Source organism: Chroicocephalus ridibundus, chromosome 17 (assembly GCF_963924245.1).
Source record: "Chroicocephalus ridibundus chromosome 17, bChrRid1.1, whole genome shotgun sequence".
Classification (NCBI taxonomy): domain Eukaryota; kingdom Metazoa; phylum Chordata; class Aves; order Charadriiformes; family Laridae; genus Chroicocephalus; species Chroicocephalus ridibundus.
Window position 1 is genome coordinate 2,044,560 of NC_086300.1, and position 20,775 is coordinate 2,065,334.

Genomic DNA, 20,775 nt, shown 5'->3' on the forward strand with positions numbered 1-20,775 from the left:
TGAATTAGGCTTGACAGCCTTCCTCTGGGATAGTCTAGCTTAGTTCCGCTTCTGCTTCCCTGTTTGGAATGGGGAGATGAAGAAGCGAAACATCTTTCCCAAAGTCACAGGGCAGAGAATGGCAGATCCAGGATCTCCGTCCCCCATTCTAGCTGCAAATCTTTTTCCTTCTCCTGCACACAAGAACCAGGGCAGTAACAGTGAACCTCTCTCCAGTTCACAGCCCCGAGCCCAGCAGAGGCTGAAGACTGGGTGGATCAGATCCAGTTCCTCCTGAAGGGTGAGTCTGGCGGCTTGGCCCGTTTGTTTGGGCAGATGCTGGCAGCATCTTCCCACCCGGCGTGGGCTGTTCCCTCCAGCAGCGCGTGGGCTGGTGCTCATTGCCGGGACCTTCCTGGGGTCCCAGCAGCCCCTCTTAGCAAAAAGAAAGGTTCTGGGGCTTTGTTCTTTTGAGCAGGTGGTTAAAAAGAAGTGGGTTTTGGAGCCCACAGGCATTTGGCTGCTTTTAGAGGACCAAGTTGTGATCTGTCAAAGGCTGCAAGTGTCACCAAGTGGGACAAGAAAAGGGTGGGAATCGCCTCTCACTGCTGGGGCTGCGGCTCTGCTGTTCTGTCCTTGGCAGATGAAGGACGGGGTTTGGCTCCACTGGAGTTGCTCCAGTTTGAGACCAGCAATACTGAGACAAGAATCCAGCCCTGTGTGTGGAAACCCTCTGGGAACCACAGGCAGCTGCCAGGAATGGGGTCAGGCTCGCTTCCTTGAGGCGTTTGTTGAATTTGGCTTTGTTCTCTGGCATTTACCATCCTTTCTTGGGCCTTTCCTTTGTTTTAGCCTATTCTCAGCTTCCATCTCATTTTCTTTACACCAGTTGCTCGTGGGCCAAGCAAGGGGACAGTTCACTCCTTGCAAGGTCCATAGGGAGCACAAAGTACAGCGGCACAGGCTTGGTTACTGGATTTCAACTCACAGAAAGTGAGTGGTTTGCTCTTTCTCACCACGCTCTTGGTCTCTTCTGCCAGACCTGAGCTCCCTCACCATCCCATTTGATGAAGGGGACGAAGAGGAGCTCTACAATGACGTGGAGAGTTCTGACTCGGTGAACACGACATCCCACAATACCACCCTGAATCAGGATGAGCCCAACGTTGAAATGGAAGAGGATGACATCTACGAGGTTTTGCCAGGTAAGCAACGAAAATCCGAGCCATCCCTTAGCCATAGCCCTGCAAACATGGCAGGAGGCCTTGGCCGCCCGACGTGTTGATGGGAATGAACATCTAGGACCTTGCCGAGTTTAGTGGACCCATAACTCAAAGGGTTTTGGACCACAAATGGACCACAAGAGAAAACGCTTTCTGCTCTGATGAGGTGGAGGGTTTATAAGTTCAGGTAAGGCAGCTTTTAGAGGTTGTGTTCTGTTCAGCTCGGGTAATATTAAGTTTGGTGAGAGTGGAATCTCTGGGCAGTGTTACCTGGAAAATCAGACTTTAGATGATGAAAATGCTCCCTTCTGGGCATGCAGTCATGGCTGTAACACAATTACTGGCCTTCCAAGAGATGATAAAATAACTGCATTAAAGACTAGCGCTTGTTCGCTAAGAGTCAGGGCAGCAGCTGCCGGTTAAAGGAGCCAGCAGCCATCTTCCTGGCACAGAACCAAACGGCCTGCGAGGGTGACACGGTCTGCAACATTTCTTACCATTAATAGCAGAAATCATGGTGTGACATGCCCCAGGGCTTGGTCAACGGGTCACCTGAGCCTTATTCCAACCCGTGTGCTGTTCTGCCTCTGCGCTGAGGTTGGGACCGCCCAGCTCTGCTCCGCGTCCCCGGGAGCAGGGTCCCTTGCTGGCTGCATTCAGAGATGCAAAATAGGTCCTTGTTTCTCCTTATTTATTTCAGAACTTTATATTCGTAGTGATTAAAAAAGAAAGGAAAAAAAATGAAATGCACCAGGAAGTTTTGTGATGCCCGAGATCTTTGTCTTGTTATTGCTGCCAAAGGAAATCTCAGTGGTCTGCGAGTGGCATCCAGACAGCTGCCGGGAGCGGAGTCGGGGCTCCGGGGCTGCCCGCGCAAACCCGCAGCCTCTCTCCATCTCTCCTCTTCCCTTCCTCTGTTTACATCCTCGGCTTTTTGGGCAGCAGCTTTCTCTTCCTCTGGGCGTACCCACAGCCATCCCTGCGCTCAGCAGGAGCCCCCGCGCGGGGCGGGCGTCCCCGGGCTGCTGCGTGAAGTGCTGACGGTCTGTCAGGACAGGGGCTTTCAGCATCCCTGGCTGCTTCGGCAGCTGGGTCCGACTCCTCGCTGCCTTGGGGCTGCCAGCACCGACTGCAGAGCAGAGATTAGACGCGAGGTTTATTCCACACGCGGCTAATGGTGATCCTCCTGGGAGCTTGGCCAGTGTTGACTTAAGGACAGGCCCCTCTGTTGCCCCTGCATCGGGGTTCAGGGTGTCCCGAAAGAGCTGGAGCCAACCCTGCCGGCCAGGTTCACCCTTGGTTCCCATGGCTGTTGCTCTCCTGCTCCCACACACGGGTCAGTGCCTGGATGCTGGAGCTGTGGAACATCGTGGTGGAGGAGGGAACATCCCAGCCAAACCTTTCCTTTAATTACGGGCTTTTACTGGGCTCTGTGTCCTGTCCATCCTCTTCTTAAAAGCTTGCTAAGAGGTTCCTGAGGCAGCCCGAAGGCTTGTGTCTCATGCTGCTGGCCAAGCCCAAAGCCTGCAAGCGGCAGGGTCGAAGCCCGTTGCTTTAGCGAGGCTGTTGCAGTATCTTTTGGTCCTGGTGTGCGGATGTCCCGGGGGCTGCTGTCCCTGGGCTTCGGCCAAGCCCAGGGGCGGGCAGGAGTTGTGGGGCAGCTGCCTCTGTCACATCGCTCCGCTCTGCAGCCACGGAGCGTCCTGCCCAGCACTAGAACAGCACCGAGACATGGGGACACGGCTGGGACACTGTGCAGGGCAGTGCCGCTGGGACACAAAGCCACAGCTCTCCCATCTGAGCAAGTTTCTCCCCCCACAGTAGAGCCAGTTCCCCGCCAGGTTGAAGGTAGGTGCTGGGGGCACGTTGCTGTAGAGGCAGATGCCCAGCGTGCGAGTGGTGAGAAACCAGTCGCGGGGCTCAGGGACAGGCAGGAGACGTCGGCTCTGCCCCGAGCTCATCCCTCCCCGGCCCTTCACACCCCTGGGACCCGCAGCAAGCGCAGGGAATGTCCCCGTCAGAGCTGGGGTCTCCTCTGGTCCCAGCTGCCTGCCTCGTGTCCTGGGTGAAAACAGAGAGAGAAAGAGGGAGAGGGAAAAAAAAGAAAGGGGGGGAGATGAAGAGATAATTTCCTCAGCAAGTCATCGTCGTTAATGAAGTTTTACAAAAACAGATACAACCAAGGAAAAATAAAATTTCACAGGTGATAAATTTTTCCAATTTCCCTGGCAGAATTCGATAGGATTGTTAAATTAAGAGTGAAGGTGTCTGTTAGGAAGCAACGAGCAGTGATGGGTAATTTTATAGAGTGGAAAATTGAATCAAATTGCTACATTAAAACACAGCTCCTCTGAGAATGTGCCCAACGCCCAGGCTGCTCTGGCGCAGCGGTGGGGTGCACGGTCCGCCCGCTCCCCGGCCATGCCCGGGGCTGGGGGCTGCCGTGGGGCTCTGGACCCCCAGCGTGGGCGCCCGGGGCTGCCCATGGGGATGTAAAGGCATTTTCTTGAGGATGGTGTGGACGAGGTCAAGATGCTCCGCACAGGGGATAGGACGAGGGGCAACGGTTTTAAACTGGAAGAGGGGAGATTGAGATGAGATGTGAGGCAGAAATTCTTTGCTGTGAGGGGGGTGAGCCCCTGGCCCAGGGTGCCCAGAGAAGCTGTGGCTGCCCCATCCCTGGAGGGGTTCAAGGCCAGGTTGGACGGGGCTTGGAGCAACCTGGGCTGGTGGGAGGTGTCCCTGCCCAGGGCAGGGGGTGGCACTGGGTGGCCTTTGAGGTCCCTTCCCACTCAAACCATTCTGTGATTCCATGACCCCAGGAGATGCATTTTTCAGCATTTCTCTCTGATACATCACTGCAAAATCCAGATATTGGCTGAGATCGAACACCCAGGCCCAGGGAAGGCAGAACATCGCTTCCAGACTTGACTCAGAAAAGCACCTGGATGCAACAGGCTGTGGTGTGGAGGGGGGCTCCTCCTGCCCCCACGGGCCCTGTTCATTAATTGCACAGCTCAAAATCCGTGAGGACAGTGCACGGGGCCAGCGCACCACAGCACTAGCCGCGGTGCAGGCAGGGCTCAGCGGCACCCCAGGATTTGTGCCTTCATCCCCCCTTCCCCAGGCTCCTGCAGGGAGCAAGTGGCTGCCCCCACCATGGCGGTGCAGAAGACGGGGTGCAGGAGGGCGAGTGGATCTGGCTGCTGTTGGCCGAGGGGAAACCACGCCAGCCAGCTGCCTCCCCACCACGTTTTCCTGAGAAAAATCCCCTGCGAGTTTCCTCCCTTCCTTCGGCAGAGGCTCCGTCCATCGCAGCCCGTCAGGGTGGAGGGGCTCGCTGCGGGGACCGGGTCTTCCTCCGAGCTCCTTTTGCAGTAGGTGCAGAGTGAGTGGTCAGCAGGGCAGGGGCTTTCTAAAGACAGGGAAACTGAGGCACAGAGGACTGAGATACATGAGAGACCCTTGTCCAAGCCGTGGAGCTGTCAGCTGCCCAGCTGGTGTCTCAGGTGGGCGACGCAAACAGGGCAGGGGGCTGTGGCTTTGATTTCTGGTTAGAACATGCCCCATTCCATCAAATATGGAATAAAATGGCCCAAGGTGGGAGAGGGAGGGGGACTGCTCTGGAAAGCCTCCCCAGCCCCGCGTGGCTCCTGGAGAGCAAGGACTGGGGGGAGCAACAGCTCTATGGGGCGAGGGGCTGGGACCCACAGAGCTGCTGGAGCTCGTTAGGGGCTGTAACTGTGATTCCCCATTAGCTGTGGAGACCAACTCTGCCATCTGAGGGGAGCTCCCAGGGAAGCGGGGAGGAAGCAGGACAGATACGTCTCCCCAGGGCTGACCCAGCCCCTCGTCCTGGCAGTGCCAGCCCCTTCCCTGGGCAGGATTCCCACAGCTTCGCCCATCCTGGAAACCCAGCGTTTCCTCCCCGGCACGTGTTTTCCTGCGCCGGTGCTGGAGGAGGCTTCTGCGGAGTGTGTGCGCGTGCTGGGAAGTGCCAGAAGGGCTCTGGGAAGAGGTTTCCTGAGGACAGCGCGGCTCGGGGATGGATGCGATCCCTGCAGGATGCGGACACGAGCCGGAGGGGTGTGCACAGCACGCATGGCAGGACGGGGGTGGCTGTGGGGAGCCCCTGGGCGCAGGCGTCACCCCCAGCGGTGGGGGAACGTTGCTGCCCCGCTTTGGAGGGTGGCTCCGGGGTTTCCGTGGTGCGCGGGAGGTGGTTTCACTGCCCTCCGTCTCACGCTGAGGTGGGATTAGGGGATGTGGTGCCATTGGTTAAAGTATAAAGGAATTCCCATGCGAGGGTTTGGGGCGTGTGCATGGGAACGATGGGGGGAGAGCGCTGGTACGGATACATTTATGTTCTCTTTTACAAATGCAAAGAGCAGGCAAAAGCCACTTTCAATAATTTATTTTAAAATCAATGCTAATGAGGTTCTGTCTCGTCAGTGGCCGAGTTTTACAATAAAGTCTGATTTATTTAGAAAAGATCTTTGGTGCCGCTTCCCGTCTAATGGGGGAGCAGTTGCTGTGACCCTCCAACTCGGGATGCAATTTGTAATTGGCAGCGGAGGTCTGACCTGGTTTGCATCGATCTGCGCTGGGTGGGAGCGAGGGCCGGGGCCGCGTCCTCGGAAAATGCCGAGCAGGAGCAGCAGCACCTCCCTGCCCTGCGATCCGGTGCCCTGGGATCGGCAGAAGAGCCGGGCTCGGCTCCGCTTGGCTCTGCTTAAAGGCGACAGCAAAGCCATGTCCCCTGAGGTGCAGTGGGGACACCTCTTCTGCCCCGGGCTCAGCCGAGCCAGGGCTGCCCCACACCCCACATCAACCCAGAGGTGCAGACGACCAATGTGCTTTCTGAAATGTTTCAGAGTTGGTTTTTATTTGTATTATTTGATGAGGTTGCCTCCAGTCTTTATGGCTGGGGAAGGAAGCCTGGTCTGCGGTGGCAGCTAATGGGGGTGCTGTGCCCCCGCCTCGCCTCAGCACCCCGAGCAGCTCAGGCTGGATGGGTTGTACCTGTCCAGGTGCTAAATAATCTTATTTAAACTTATTTGTGTGTAGATCCTTGCTCCCATCAGTCTCGAGCCGTTTTCGCAGGGCTTCCCCGTGACTTCCAATCCTTAACCTTTTCCACGGTGTCATTTCTTACTATTTTCTTCCACCCTCCTTCCCCACCCCCGGTAGCCGCCTGCCCTCCACTGCCTGGGGTCCCCTTTCTCCCCCTTCATTTCTGCTTCTGTCCCCCATCCTTCCGCGCATTTCAGTTCTGGTGTTTCTCCTCGGCATCGCGTTTTCTCTGGGCTGTGAGTCCTGCACAGGAAGCGCCTCTTCCTATAGGGCACTCGGCAAAGTGCTGCCTAAATTTATGGGGCTATAATAAGTGATTTGTTTTTACCAGTGTTAACAACAATTCATATTTTTATGCAACACGTTTTAAAATATTATCTGTGACTTCCTCCCTTCCACTCTTCACAATTAAGCCGGGAATTTATTATTCTGACAGTCGGATGCTCTCGCAGCCCTCTGCCTGCCCGGGGGGTTGGTGCAGCGGTAACGCTCAGCCCTTCCCCTGACGTCTCCGCTCTGTTTCCCCCCCTAGATGAGGAGCTGGAGCCCCCCTTCCCAGAGGACAGCGAGGATGCCGGGAGCAGACAGAGAAGTGGTAAGAGCCCACCCTGCTTTGGCCATCACAAAGAACCGTGGTGACTGGGGGGTCCGAGCCTGGCTGCCTTCAAGCATCCTGAGGTGTGGGTGGTGATGGAGGGGTGGTGGAACATGGGAGAGGTGCCAAGAGCAGACCGATGGGTGACCAAGGAGACTGCAGCAGGTGAAGTTCAGATAACTCAGATTTGGGGACCTCTCCCCACCTTCTCCACGCTGTGGGCATGGGGGATGCCTCTCCTTTTCGGACAGGCACCTCGTGTGGGTGCCCTTTGTGACCTCTCCATGGAGGAGAGCATCCATCCCCTCTCCTGCCTGGTGAGATCTCTGCGCTGAAGGGTATCCCATGGAGGCACTCCTGTCCCTGTCCCTCACCCCATCCTGGACCGTGGAGAGGGAGCCAGCCCTCCCGGTGCATCCCAAGGGGCCGGGGAGAGGAGCTGGGGCAGAAACAACCTGGAGAGAGGGCAGGAAGCGAGTCATGGCCAGAGGAAGCCGCCACAGGGAGGGATCTCGGCGCGGGAAGCCGGAAGGACGCGCACCACCACCCCAGGAACCAGCACCGCCCGCCCGGAGACGGCGGCCCGAGAGCCTGCTGCCGTGGCCAGGGCCCCCACCCCTGCTTTTTCCTTAAGAACCTGCACCGTGGGATGGGAGCGGAAGATCTGTTTCCTCCCCAGTCCCACCTGCTTGCTTTTCCATCCCCGCTTCCGCCCCGGCGCAGGAAAGCAGCGCTTGTGTCCCAGCAGCCGGGGCTGGACCAGCCAGAGGCTTCCTGCCGCCCCACTCCTCCTCGCCGCATGGGAAAACACCTTCTCCTGGCAAAGCCTGGCTTCGGAGAGCTTCCCGCGCCATCCTCCCGCTGCAGGGCTCAGAGGGGACGGTTTTGCCCCGGTGATGGAGCTGGGGACTCACGCCAGGCGTCCCGCTTGTTGGGTGGTGGAGACCAGAGGGTTCGGCACTGGGTGCTGTGGGTGGTGGGTGACTAAACACTTGTCCTCTCCTGAACCCACGAGCGCCCCAAGAATTGCTCTGCCAGTTTATCCCTCCCAGGGTCCAAGAGCCCCTGTGCCCAACTTTCCCAAGTAACAAGTGATAGGACAAGAGGAAACAGCTTCAAATGGCACCAGGGGAGCTTTAAATTGGATATTAGGAGCAAATTCTTTCACAAAAAGGGTTGGCGAGCACTGGAACGGGCTGCCTGGGGCAGTGGTGGAGTCACCATCCCTGGAGGGATTTAAAAGCCGGGCAGACATGGCGCTGAGGGACATGGGGTAGTGATGACTTGGCAGCGTTGGGCTGATGGTCGGACTCGATTTTAAAGGTCTTTTCCATCCTAAACAATTCTGTGATTCCTGGCATTTATGGAAAGCCTGATCCAACAGTTCCCTTCCCCCCCTCGGACGTTCCCTGGGCAGTGGTCCCCAGCCCAGGCGGGTGCTCAGGCCTCTTTCTACAAAATCTGGGTAGCGCAGACAGGGCTGAGCCCCAGCTGTTCGCAGAGGCTGGAGCACATCGGCATTTCTCCGCTCCTCCTGGTTTTGCAGAGCTTGTTTCCCACCCCCCAGCACTTTGACTTATTCGGCCACTGGAGCGTGTGGCAGCTGCAGCCGGTACCAGCACCCCGAGCTCGGAAAAAAACGACATTCCCACTCTTTATAAACCGTGCCGAGGTCCTAAAGCAGGGCTGCACATTTATCCGTGGAGACGCCTCAGCGTGGGGTAAGGAGAGCAGAAGGTGATGGGACATGCATGCGCACACACACGTTTTTCTTTGCCTTTCACCACTGTCCCGGCATTTCCCCATCCAAAGGAGCAGGGGGCAGGAAAGCAGCTCCCCCCGTGGGTTTTCCAGCCCGAGGTGGGGGTCAGCGGGGAGCAGAGCGGGGCTCCATGGTGGTGCCAGAGGTGATGATGAACCCGCGCCCCGAGGCCGCCCCGAGGATTTTGGCTCTCGCCTGTCACAACCCTGCCAGCCCTTTAAACACCCTGCTCATACTCATTAGCATCTGCCCGGCGGTCGTAATTGTTGTTAATCGTTGTAACTGGTTTAGTTATTAGCATTGTCATGATTGCTTTAAGTCCTGCGTCTGTTTTTTTTACGCTAAATAATATATTAGGCTCTTGCCTCTGGAAAGCTGGGCTGCGTTTCAAGAGGGAAAGGTTATCGCGGCGCCGGGATCCCCAGCCCTCGTTGCCTTTTGCCTTATAATTTCTGTCCAACTGGACCAAGGGCGAGAAAGAGATGCCGGGAGTCCTTGAGCAGAGGCTGGGCTGCGGGGAGGGAGGGAAGGGGCTATTTCTTAATTATATCACACGGCCAAAGTGCCAGATGAGCATTTGGCTAATGGAAAACTATCGTTTCTCATTTCGAAGAACCACGAGGGTGCCACGGCGCTGGAGCAGCCCAGCAACCCCAGCTGAGAGCTGCAGGCTGCTCCTGCCGAGACACCCCTTTGCTCCGCTCAGGGCTGTTTCATCCCTGCCCCCTGCGCCGGGCGGGCGGCGGGGCTGCTGCCGCAGCGCCGGCTTAGCCATCACATACAAACAGAGCAAAATTCCTCCACTTAGAAAATAATAATAAAAAAAAGCCTCGCAGCACTGCCTCCTTTGTCACGGTCCCTGCGCTTGGCGTGGCAGGAGGTTTCATGCAGCGTGAGCGCGGCAGCAAGGACCCCTGAGCTGCAGACGGTTGTCATTAGGTTTCAGCATCAACAGGCTTCCAAAGCAAAGGGGTTGGGGCGGATCGTGCCTCTCCCACAGCCCCTGCTTGGGGCTGCTCGGGCTGCAGAAGAAAACGATGCGGTTGTCACATTTGGCTGGTTTTTCTTAATGACCCCAAGGCCCATAAACACAGGAGCAGGCTCTCATCCCACTTACATCAGTGTAGATCAGCCGCGCGGAAATCACGGCTCTGTCCTGAATGCGGATTTCAAAGTCTGGATGGGGCGTTGGGGCTTTTTAAACAAAACATCTTCTCAGCAAAAGCGAGCAGAATTGGTGCAGGGCGATGCAGGAGCCCTGGGCTGGTTTGTCTGGATCCCACCCCCATCCCACCCAGCCGGGAGCTGGCAGGTCGGGAGCATCGCAGGCATTCACCGTCCCACATGGACACTGCAGAGTGAAGTTGTCCCTTGCCTGGCCTTCTCTTTAAGTGCAAAAATAGAAACCAGGATCCCTTTTCTGCAAACGGCCTTAATTTTAACAAGATATTTTCAGTAGCTGGCACAAACATCCTTGTTGCTTTTGAAGCTGCGGCTGGGAGTGAAGCGTGGAGCCTGACCACGCTTTCATCATGACGCATCTTCCTCATCCGATGCAATTAATTGTAACCTTCCGAAGGCAGGCTTGGAGGGGGGGGTGAGACCTGCCATCCCAGCAGCTGACATAGCCGGGAAAAAATACACAAACTTTTGGGACCACAAACCTTTCTGTGGGCTGGAAACTTTTCTCCCTTTGTACTTGCAGAGTATCGTGTCCAGGCTCACGTGTGCGGCTTCTGCAAAGTCTCTGTTCTTCTTCTGCACGGCTTCTTTTCTCCCCGCTCCTTGGCCAGGTGGCCAGGTGTCTCCGAGGTCCTCTCCTTCCTTTGAGAAGGAGGAAAGAGCAGATGTGGGATAGGGAGGCACCTCCCAAGCGTTCCTGGTAAATGAGGGGCAACTGGGACAAGGCTGGTTCCAGTTCCCTGCGTGGAGCAGACACCCGGGTCCCCATCCCCAGGGGCTCCGGGGGAAAATGGCCACTTTTGACTCTGGAAACATCTCGTAGGAAGATGTCTTTTCTATCTCAACCCAAACCCCCTTTCGCTCCCAATACTCTCGTGACGCAGAGCAGAACTCTGAAGAGGTGCAGAGGCTGATGCGGGGATCACGATGTTCAAATCTCAGCCACTTCATGGTGATGCTCCATAGCGTTACCGGTATTGTCGATACCCCCAGAGCAGCTCTTCCCCAGCCTTGTCTCCAAGGGGACACCAACAGGTCGGTACCAAGCACCGTCCCCCAGTACCGGGTTATCCTCCCCATCGGGGTGTTGTCCTCACACCCTCCCGTAATGACCTTTTGTGTTAATTACACAATCCAGTGGCTCCTACCAAAGCTGCCGCTGGCCTCATCCTCCGGCTCGGCGCCCGCACGTCCCGATATTTCCTCTGCCTCCAGTTCATAACCTCTGGTTCCTGCACTTAGCACAAGCTTAAATAACTCAGTAGCTCCTACTCCTTCTATTCCCTTCACAATCTTTTCCTCGCCACTGTGTGCTCCCCCTTTAATACTTTCCAAAGGATGCAGACCTACTTTTTTTTTTTTTCCCAGCCTTTCTATTTAAGTTCCCCAAGTCCCTGAGTCATTCCAGCTGCTCCCCGCTGTGCCATTATCCATCTCTGTAATGTCCTTTTTCATATTTAGGTGATCAAATCTGGGCACAGCACTCCAGATGCACCCTTATCGCTCGGTCCCTTATACCATATTAGAAACATTTCCTCCGACATGTGCTCGCTATTCTCTATTTATGCTTTCTGGGCTGGGTTCAGCTGCGTGGCACAGATCGCTGGTACAGCCCCGGCGCTCCGCTCCCCCCCCCCCCCGCAGAATGTGGTTTTACTGGGTTTAATTATCCATGGGGGTCGCATCATGGAGATGTCCGTGTCGTGACATCTGGATTCACCCCCGCCTTGGTGCCGTGCCATCAGAGCAGCCTCCTGCCTGAAGCCTTTGGTCCAGGAGCGTGTTTGAACTGTCATCTTGTGTGCTTGAAAACTGGGAGTCTGGAGGGTTTGGGGGTGTTTTTCTGATGCTGTGAAGGATCTGTTGGACATGCTGGGACAAGTCGCTTCCCCAGTCCACAAACTGGGCAGAGCAGCATCTCCTCCGGTCATGGGGCTCTGCAAGACCTTGGCATCAGGCTCGGCTGGTCCCATCGCACGACAGGGACCCACCTTCAGTGGTGGCTCTGGTGTCTGGGCCAGTTTCTGGGGTGGGAAATGCCATACTGGGATGGCAAAGATGGAAACATTTCCTTCTGGAAACGCTGCTGCGACATTTTCCAGGAAACCCATGCACACGTTTAGCCCAGGGCAGTGGCTTTGCCAAGTCTCATCAGCCCAAACCCACGGCTTTCAGCAAACAGATCATTTGCTTCTTCCAAAAAAAAAAAAAAGGGAAAAAAAAGAGTTTGCTGGCTCATGTTCCGTTCCCTTCCCTTTCTGCAGCAGACACCGACCCCGGCATCGAGCGAAGGCTCTGCCTTCCCAAACTCAGAACTCCATGGGAAGACCGAGACCCAAGCTCTGGGGCTGTATCACGCTACCGAAGGTTTGGGACCTTCTCTGAGCCCCCAGGAGCAGGGGGTGGCGGCAGACATTGCTCCCTGCTCTCTTCCCATCCCCGTTCCTACTCCGGGCACTCCAGCCGAGCAGTCAGTGCGGTGCCCTGCTCCATCTGCTGCAATCCCTGGCTTGGCTGCTTTAATTAATAAATAAATGTGGCTATCGCCTTCCCTGGCAGCATCCTCCCCGAGGCCCTCTGCAAACACCCACGTTAATCAATCGTATTCCTCTTCCACGGCCCCTGGCGTGGCTGTCACTGTACTGGGGACACTGCCCAGTAGAGCTGGCACCGGTGCCACGTGTCCCCTCTTGACCGGGTTACGGATGTCGACCTTGGGGACAGCTTGGTTTGAGCCTGAGGAGGAGATAAGGGACTTGGGAGAGAGGGAAAAGCGTCTTCGTTTCCCTTTGCGGTTTGTAGTAAACAGCTTTAATTCAGCATCTTCTGAAACTGCAGCCTTTATCCCCGTGTTTATGCGCGTTTACTGATAGATACTGCGCTTCGTTATTGACCAGCCCCTTTTTTCTTGCAGTACCTCTTCGACCTCTGCCTTTTAATTGCAACGCAGAATTAAGAACCCTTAACATTTCCTTCCTTTCCCCAACAAATACCACCCCACAGCCCCAATATTTCCCTGTATAATTCCCTGTCACCTTGACCTCTCTGGGTGTTTTGGTTTTTTTTGTCCCCAGGAGGTCCCCGGCGAGATTATGCCAATTATTACCAAGGGATGTGGGACTGCAGCAGCGAGCATCCCGACGAGCTCTCCTTCCACCGCGGGGACCTCATCTACATCCTAAGCAAGGTAAGAGCATCGCTGGCAGCCCCACCTTCGTCAGCACAGGGCTGGGGCTCAATTGCAAGGTCAAAAGCGGGTGAAACTGGTAAAAATCAAGGTCCAAAGTGGAGTGAAATTAGCAATTTAATGGAGGGGCGAGCGGGATGCCAGGGTCCGGTTCCCGCACGTACATGCAGGAACCGGACCCCGGCATCCCGCTTCCCCCTCCGTGACTGCCCCGTTAACGCCACCCCTGCTTCACGTGGCATTTCAAGTGCCCCAAAGCAAGATTCTTTTATTTTTATATATATACATTTATTTTTTTTCCACGGTGATGGAGTCTGTACGTGCTGTTGCTCGGGTATTACAGGGGTAATTGAGTTGCTCAGCCGGGTGTGACCAGGGCTCCCTTCGGCAAACGCACGCAGGTGAATAAATTAAGTCTTCGCATTAAGCGGGTCTTGGGGATGGTGGGGGGCAAGAGCAGAGCCACCCACGCCTGTGACCCTCTCCTTACCCTGCTTGTCCCGCAGGGCTCCATCCTGGCTCCCAGCTGGTCCCCGCCGGACCGTGGTGGCCAGCGATGGGCTGGGGCGGTTGCGTTTTATGGGTGACGTTTTGCAGTGCGATTTGTGCCCTGATCTGGCAAGGAAACAGCAATGAAGTTGTGAGTGTGGGGGGGTGCGTTTTATGGGTGATGTTTTGCAATGCATTTTGCGCCCCAATCTGGCATGGGAACAGTGAGGAACTTTGGCGGGGGGGGTGTGTTTTATGGGTGATGCTTTGCAACGCAATTTGTGCCCCGATCTGGCGCGGGAACAGTGATGAACTTTGTGGGGGGGGGGGTGTTCTGCGACACACTTTGCACCCCGAGGAGAGCAAAGAACCTGGGGGGGTTGGATGGCGCGGATGGTGTTCCGCAGTGCACTTTGCGCCCCAATCTGGCGCAGGAAAAGGGATGAATTCGGTGGTTGTGCCCCCTCCGCCCTCAGTGGGCGCCCACCCAGGGAAGGTCAAGTGGCCCTGACGTGGGGACGGGCGGCGCGTGCGGTGGTGGCTCAGCTGGGGGGGGCGGACCTTTGGCGATGAAGAGCATCTCCGAGTCTCCAGCTTGTTAAGACCAAGGCCACATTTTAGAGCCGAGAAACAGAATCCGATTGAGTTCAGCATCCTGGTGGTAGCCCCAGGGTGGACGCGGGCAATCGGACACCGCAGCAACGGGTGGGAGAGCCGCGGTGGCAGTGTCCAATGTCTCCTGGAAGCTTTGTCGGTCCATCAGAGCCCTCGAGGCCGGACCCGACGGACACGTCCACACAGCAGCAGGGCCAGCACAGCCGCTCAGCCCAGCGGGCCTCGAGCTGGGCACGGCCGGTGCTGCGGTGGCCCCGAGCCCGGTGTGGGCACGTCCAGCCTCTCCAGGGGCTGGCAGCCAGCGTGGCACCGATGTTTTTATCTGGTGTATTTGAAGCCGGGTCCTGCGCCTCTTTGCGGTGGCAGCTGCACCCCTGGCAGCAGCGAGAGCAGCTCCGCGCCTGGGCTTCACCCCCCCTTTCTGAGGGGCTGAGAATTCCCCATCTGAGGATCTCAAAGCACTTTACGGTGGCATTTAGTGACCTGCTGCCCCCCCAGGATGGGACTGATGTGCTCCGGGCACTGAACCCACAGCCCTAGCTCGTCACCTCATTTATCCAGGGGAGTGACACCAGGAGCAACCCACGGCCGTCCCTGGGGCCGATGTTCCCATCAGTCCATCCCACTGATGGCAGAGTGGGTCGCGTGTCCCCCCCCAACACCAGCTCGGGGCCACAGCTTGGAGTCACGGCAGGGTTTTCGCTCTCTTCAGTGGCTCCAGATTGCGACTCTTGTGCTGGCTCCCTCACACGTAACCGATCGGTCCTGAGAGCTTTTCCCCCGTAAATTACTTTGCGCGACGGATGCTCGCGGCCGCCACAGAACGGAGGCGGCGCGGGGCTGGGGAGGGGGGGTAAAGGAGGGAGACGGCGAAGGAAAGAGGGGGGGGGAAAGGTGTTTGAAAAGCCTGTTCACTCAGCTGCATTTTAATTTCCTTTTCAATCTTGTCCCAATTAATTTCGCAGAATTAATCTCACAGAAGCAAACTCGGCAGCACCGAGGCTGCCGTTTCAGCGGTGCGGTCGCTCTGTCTGAACATGAAATAGTGGCTAATATAAAAATCCATCTGGTGTGTTTGAAACACACGCCGGCTGCTGCTCGGGTCCTGTCTGACATTTCCAGCATCAACAGCGGGGAAAAGTGATTTGGGGGTTAGTGGACATCAGTGGCCAGCGGGGGGGCACTTGGCAGCCCCAGGGCTGAGGGCACCGGGAGGGTGAGGGATGCTGTGGTGGGGGGGCAATGCTCGGTCCTGCCCGGGGCAAGGGCAGCGTCGTCACCCACCACATCCCTCCTTGGAGCGGTCCCTCTGGTGCCGTGTCCCCGCAGAGCCGACCCCATGCCCGGGCGCCTGTGGCGGCACCAGGGGGGCTTCAGTGGGGGTCCAGGGAATGCCACTGTCAAGGGCTTTTCTCATCATCCCCCCAGACCCGGGCAGGAGGCTCCTTGTTGCATCCCGCAGCACCACCAGCGCTTTGTTGGGCCCCGGTGCCGCAGGGGTAATGGGGCCAGGGGGTGTCATGGGTGGAGCCGACCAGTTGCAGAGCCCGAACCCCACCTTGTCACCCCGCTTTGCAGGGACCCCCGAACACCGCTACCCAGCTCGGTGCTGCCCGGCCGGGCTGATACACGGGAAAATTAATTTGGGGAGGGGGAAGCAGTAATTCCAGCAAAACCCCGGCACCGCGTCCCTTTCCCCGGCACTGGTCCCTTGTCCCCTGGCTGAGTGATTTGTACGTTATGATAATTATTTGAATGCAGCGAGACTTCCTATTTTAAGTGGGCTTAGTTGGATGTGACAAGCAGGCCATAAAACCGGATAAGTTAATTCTCTCAATTGCTTCCAATGAAAGCAGGGGGGGAAAGGGCGGGGGGGCATATTCCCATACCCCGGACCCCGAGCGAAAGGCGTGTGGTGACATCTAGTGGCATTTTGCCTGGATTCGGGGCCATCTCGCTCGTGGGGAGAGGCCACGGGGGTGGCCACAGCCCCCCTGCAACGTGCCGAACCTCCTGGGCGACGGAGCCAAGGTGTAACGAGCCCGGTCGGGGCTCAGCGCGCAGCAGCATCCCGGGGCGCTGGACTCAGCCCCGCGGGGTCTCCGGTGGGGTGGGCTGCCGAGACGGGCTCCTTCGACTCCCATTAATAACCCCTCCGGGAGGCTCCCGAGTTGGGAGGGATGGGATGGGATGGCGGGGTCAGCTGGAAGGCAACGGTCACCCACCGGTCAAATTCAAGCGAGGGCCATCCTTCCCCCGCCGGCCCCCTCGCCCCCCCGGCGGGAACCAATCGTCCAGAACAGGCCCCTGGCAGCCTCATTCCTCCCAGGTAATTTTTATAAATGAGGGGACACCCATCGCAGGCGAGGACAAAAGGGTGGGCGAGCGCCGGGGAGGCAGCGCCGACGATGCCCAGAGCCCGCGCGGCCCCCGTGCTGCATCCCAAATATTTCCCCATCCGTGGGGGCTCACCGTACATCCCCAATGCTGCGTCCCAAATATTTCCCCGGCCATGGGGGCTCACCTGTACATCCCCAATGCCACATCCCAAATTTTGCCCCATATATGGGGGCTCCACCTGCACGTCCCCGATTCTGCATCCCAAATATTTCCCCATCCATGGGGGCTCACATATACATCCCCGATGCTGTATCCCAAATTATTACCCATCCATGGGGACTCACACGTACATCCCTGATGCTGCATCCCAAATTTTGCCCTAAACCCACTGCTTCCACCCCACACTGACCACCGTGCCCGCTCCGAGCCTGCCATGCTGCCCTCGCGGGGGGTGACCTCGGTCCCCAAGCGGCAGCGGTGGCCGTGGCAGGGACACGTAGTGGCCCCTTCCCCACGGTCGTGGGACCCCAATGCCAGCCCTGGGGGTCTCAGGAGGATGCTGACACGTTGCCCCCTGGCCTGTGAACTTCTCCCGGGCTGGCACAAGGTTACACTGGGGTCTTTAAGGTTCAAGGCGTACTCTGAGCATTTATTTTGCACAGAAATTTATAATAAATGCTGTTAAAGACTTTGGCTTTGACAGAGGTAATAATAAATTCACTGTTAAAGACAGTAGTTTAATTCCTTATACCCTCCAATACCGCACAGAATAAACTATATTCATCACCGAGTAATTTTTTACCACATAAATCTTTAAAACTAACCGTTGTAGGCTGTTGAGGCTGAAATATTGTGAATTTATTAGATATGCCCATGTACTATTGGATTCAGAGGTTTCCATTCGAATATATTACAGGGGAAATTTGTGTCTTTAAGTGTGACAATCCTTCCATTTTCCAAAGCCAGCGTTATAACCAGCAGCTCCTCCAGAGTCAACTCTGCCTTTATTAGACAGAGATTTAGTAACGAGCCCCTCGCTAATCTGCCGGGGAGGTGGGGGGGTGACATTTGCTGCGACGCCCTGTTTCAAATGGGTGGCAAAAAAAAAACAAACCAGGGATAGAGAAAAAAAAAAAAAGCTTTTTGTTTCCAGCCTTAACAAATGCCCGACGATTTCCCGGCTTGTTTCGTAAATGGAAGTGGAAATTTCACTGGGGGGTTGCGACAACGGGAAATATTAAAGCGGAGCCTCGTCGTTAAACCCATCCCTCCCCGGCCATAACTTTCATGGGCTGACGTCGTTTTATGGATCTACATATTTATACATAGACATGTGCGGTGCGGGGGGGGACGCCAGTCGGTTTGGTTTGGGGAGGTGGTTAATGGGCGATAGAGGGACCGAGAGGAGACCTGAGGGCGAACCCCCAGTTGCAGAATAAATCAGGAAGGTTTTAAATCCGGCAGGGATTTTTCCGACAGGTGAGAGGCAGCCCCTCTGCCACCCTCACAACTCGGGATTTTTGTTTGTCCGAGCCCGTTGAGCCCCCGCGTTTCGAGCAGGCGTCCTTGTTTCCTTTGCTAATGTAAAATACCAGCAGACAGTGGAAATCTTTGTTCGTTAGAGAGAGACGGAGATAATTATAAAACCATCTCCCGGTTCATGAGGCGCGGGTAACATTTAAACCAATTGATGTGGTAACATTTAAAGCAGTTATATTGCAAAATGTCACGTACGGTCTAGTTTCATTAGAGACGAGTTAATAGATGGATGGAATTGAAACTCCCAGGCCTGGGCATAAAATAAGAAGTTTCCCTTTGCCATAACTCAGTCTCTCCGGCCGCCGCTGTGCCCTTCCCCAGCCCGAAGCCCCAAAGGTCGAAAACTTCCAGCGCTTCGTCCTCTCCACAGCAAAGTCACAAATCAAGAGTTAAATATGAGAATCACGGACAACACAGAAATCCCGCGGCGGGGGAGAGGGGTGTTCGGAGGAGCCAGGTTCGGAGGATAACGGTAACGCACACAGTTAATACTCGACATCCCCCGTTTGTGCTCTCCTCCACCCGAGGATGCTCGAAGCCACTGGTGTTTCGCGCTCGCTTCTGCACCGTCTTGCCTTTCCTCCCTTTTTTTTTCCTTTTTTTTTTTTTTTTTTGCCTTTTCCAAGCTGCTCCATCTGTAAATGAACAAACATCTTGATTTTATAGCCTTTTGCTTTGTAACGCGGAGGGGAGGAGGGGGGGGAAGTAGTGGAATGCCTAAGTAAGACTTTAATTCCAAATTCATTTACGCTATAGCGATGAAGTTGTCACAAACCATAATGCAGTATTTAATTAAAATAACAGAAGTGTATCTAGATATGTCCTGGGGTAGCTATCACCAAATTATAGCCTGCGCTGCCCGGATTGTATTTATGAAGCGGCGGTGGCTAAGGTACAGCTGAGCGGGTGCGAAAGAGGAAACGTTTAAAGTGTCGTTCTCGCTAAGGCTGCGCCTCTCTCCCTCCTCTCCTCCCCGCTGTGCTTCCCCGCTCGTTCCGGACCCTCGGCGTCACCTCGGCTGCGTGGGGGCCCTGGGGGTCCCGGCTCTGGCTCCTGCTCCTGGCCTGGGCTGTCTGGGGGATGCCAGAGGTTACAGAAAGGGGCTGGAGGCGGCCGGGGCTGGGAGCAGGGTCTGGGGCAGAGGGGGGCACCCGCTCCCAGAGACCCCCTGTCCCGCCTCGGGTCCCTCTCCCAGCCCAGCAGCAGTGGGTGCACCCACCCCCGGGGGTCCCTGGCCCCCTGCCCGCAGCCGTGGCAGCACTCCCCGGGGGGAGGATGGGTGATTTGGGGGCATCACTTAATTAGGAGCGTGAATCCTAACGCAGGAACCAAGCTGCCACTTTGTGCCCAAGCCGCGGTTGGGCTTTGCGGTGATGCGGGTGTGAAGAAAACGTGTGTTTTTCCAAGTTCCTGGTGAGGTCACGGAGCCGTCGCCTTCGCCGCGTCCCCTCCGCTGGTCCCCATCCCTCCTCACGCCACAGCCACCCCCTGGGCTGTCCCCTCGTCCCCCTCTGCCTCCCCCGGTCCCGGAACCCAGGCGAAGAGTTATGAATGAAGGGGAAATAATTGCGGTGACCTTTGCAGGGAAGCGGCCCTGGGGGTTACTGTATAAAGCTATTTTGATAATACCCATCACATAATGGGCCCTGGCTGCTCCCACCCGCACGCTCCCGCTCCCCTCTCGGGGACGGATGGCTCCTCGCACACGCGTGTGCGCACACACACGGACGCAATTATTTCGAGCCCTCTTCACAGGTCACAGGCGGGGTTTAACTCCGATGGCTGCTAATTTTCATCAGGCGTGAGCGCGTTCGGGACTTTAAAGGCGAAAATAATTGGCTGCAGAACAAATTTAGGAAATGGAGTGTGCGATAAAGCAAATAAAAAACTCTCCCGGCTTTCCCCCCCCCGCCGCCTCCCTTTTCCTGGTGGCGGGGAGGAGGGGGAGAAGGCAGGGATAGGTGGGAAGGGAACGGGCCTCGGCTTATTTTACCTCCCTTGCAACTTTGCCGTTAAAGTTGCACCTACAGCTAGGAAGTTTGTCCGTGAAAAATGGTCATTTTGTTTCCCCTGCTCAAAGCACGTTATTAAAATGCTAATTTAAAAGAAAAAGGAGTTAAATATCTAGCAATGGTGCAGTCTAATTGCAGCCATAATGAGCTCTCTAAATGTGAGTGCCCCTGACACACAGAGAGCATAAACAGCCAGCAAACACATCATTAGTGCTCACGTTCATTTATTCTGCCGACCTGGCGATGACCCCGCGGAGGGTCGGGAAGGAGCAGGTGGATCCGGCTGCGCCGGCCCCCGGGGATGCGGGAGCCCGGCCGGGAGCGGCTGCCATGGCAACGCCGGGGATGCAGCACCGACCGGCCACCGACCGCGCACCCCCGCACCCCGCTCACCCCCGCACCCCGCACGCACCCCCCCGCACCCCGGCATCCCGCACACACCCCCCCCGCACCCCGGCATCCCGCACACACCCCCCCGCACCCCGCTCACCCCCGCACCCCGCACACACCCCCCCGCACCCCGCACCCCTCACACACCCCCCGCACCCCGCACACACACCTCCGCACCCCCACACCCCTCACACACACCCCCGCACCCCGCTCACCCCTGAACCCCCATCCCGCACACACCCCCCCGCACCCCGGCATCCCGCACACACCCCCCCGCACCCCCACACCCCTCACACACACCCCCGCACCCCACTCACCCCTGAACCCCCATCCCGCACACACCCCCCCGCACCCCGGCATCCCGCACACACACCTCCGCACCCCCACAC

At 56.8% G+C, this 20,775-nt stretch overlaps 1 protein-coding gene across 4 annotated transcripts in view; it reads left to right on the forward strand.

Annotated features, from left to right (window-relative positions):
* The window catches only part of SKAP1 (src kinase associated phosphoprotein 1), a 159,348-nt gene that overhangs the window by 129,281 nt on the left and 9,292 nt on the right, over positions 1-20,775 (forward strand). For 3 of the 4 annotated variants that reach the window (XM_063354541.1, XM_063354544.1, XM_063354545.1), the window contains 5 exons: positions 217-280; positions 1,020-1,184; positions 6,808-6,870; positions 12,889-13,001; positions 18,275-18,456. In XM_063354541.1, coding sequence (XP_063210611.1) covers positions 217-280; positions 1,020-1,184; positions 6,808-6,870; positions 12,889-13,001; positions 18,275-18,454 — 585 coding nt within the window. In that variant the 3' untranslated portion in view covers positions 18,455-18,456. The remainder of the gene's footprint in view (positions 1-216; positions 281-1,019; positions 1,185-6,807; positions 6,871-12,888; positions 13,002-18,274; positions 18,457-20,775) is intronic. The other variant, XM_063354542.1, reaches the window with a different exon arrangement.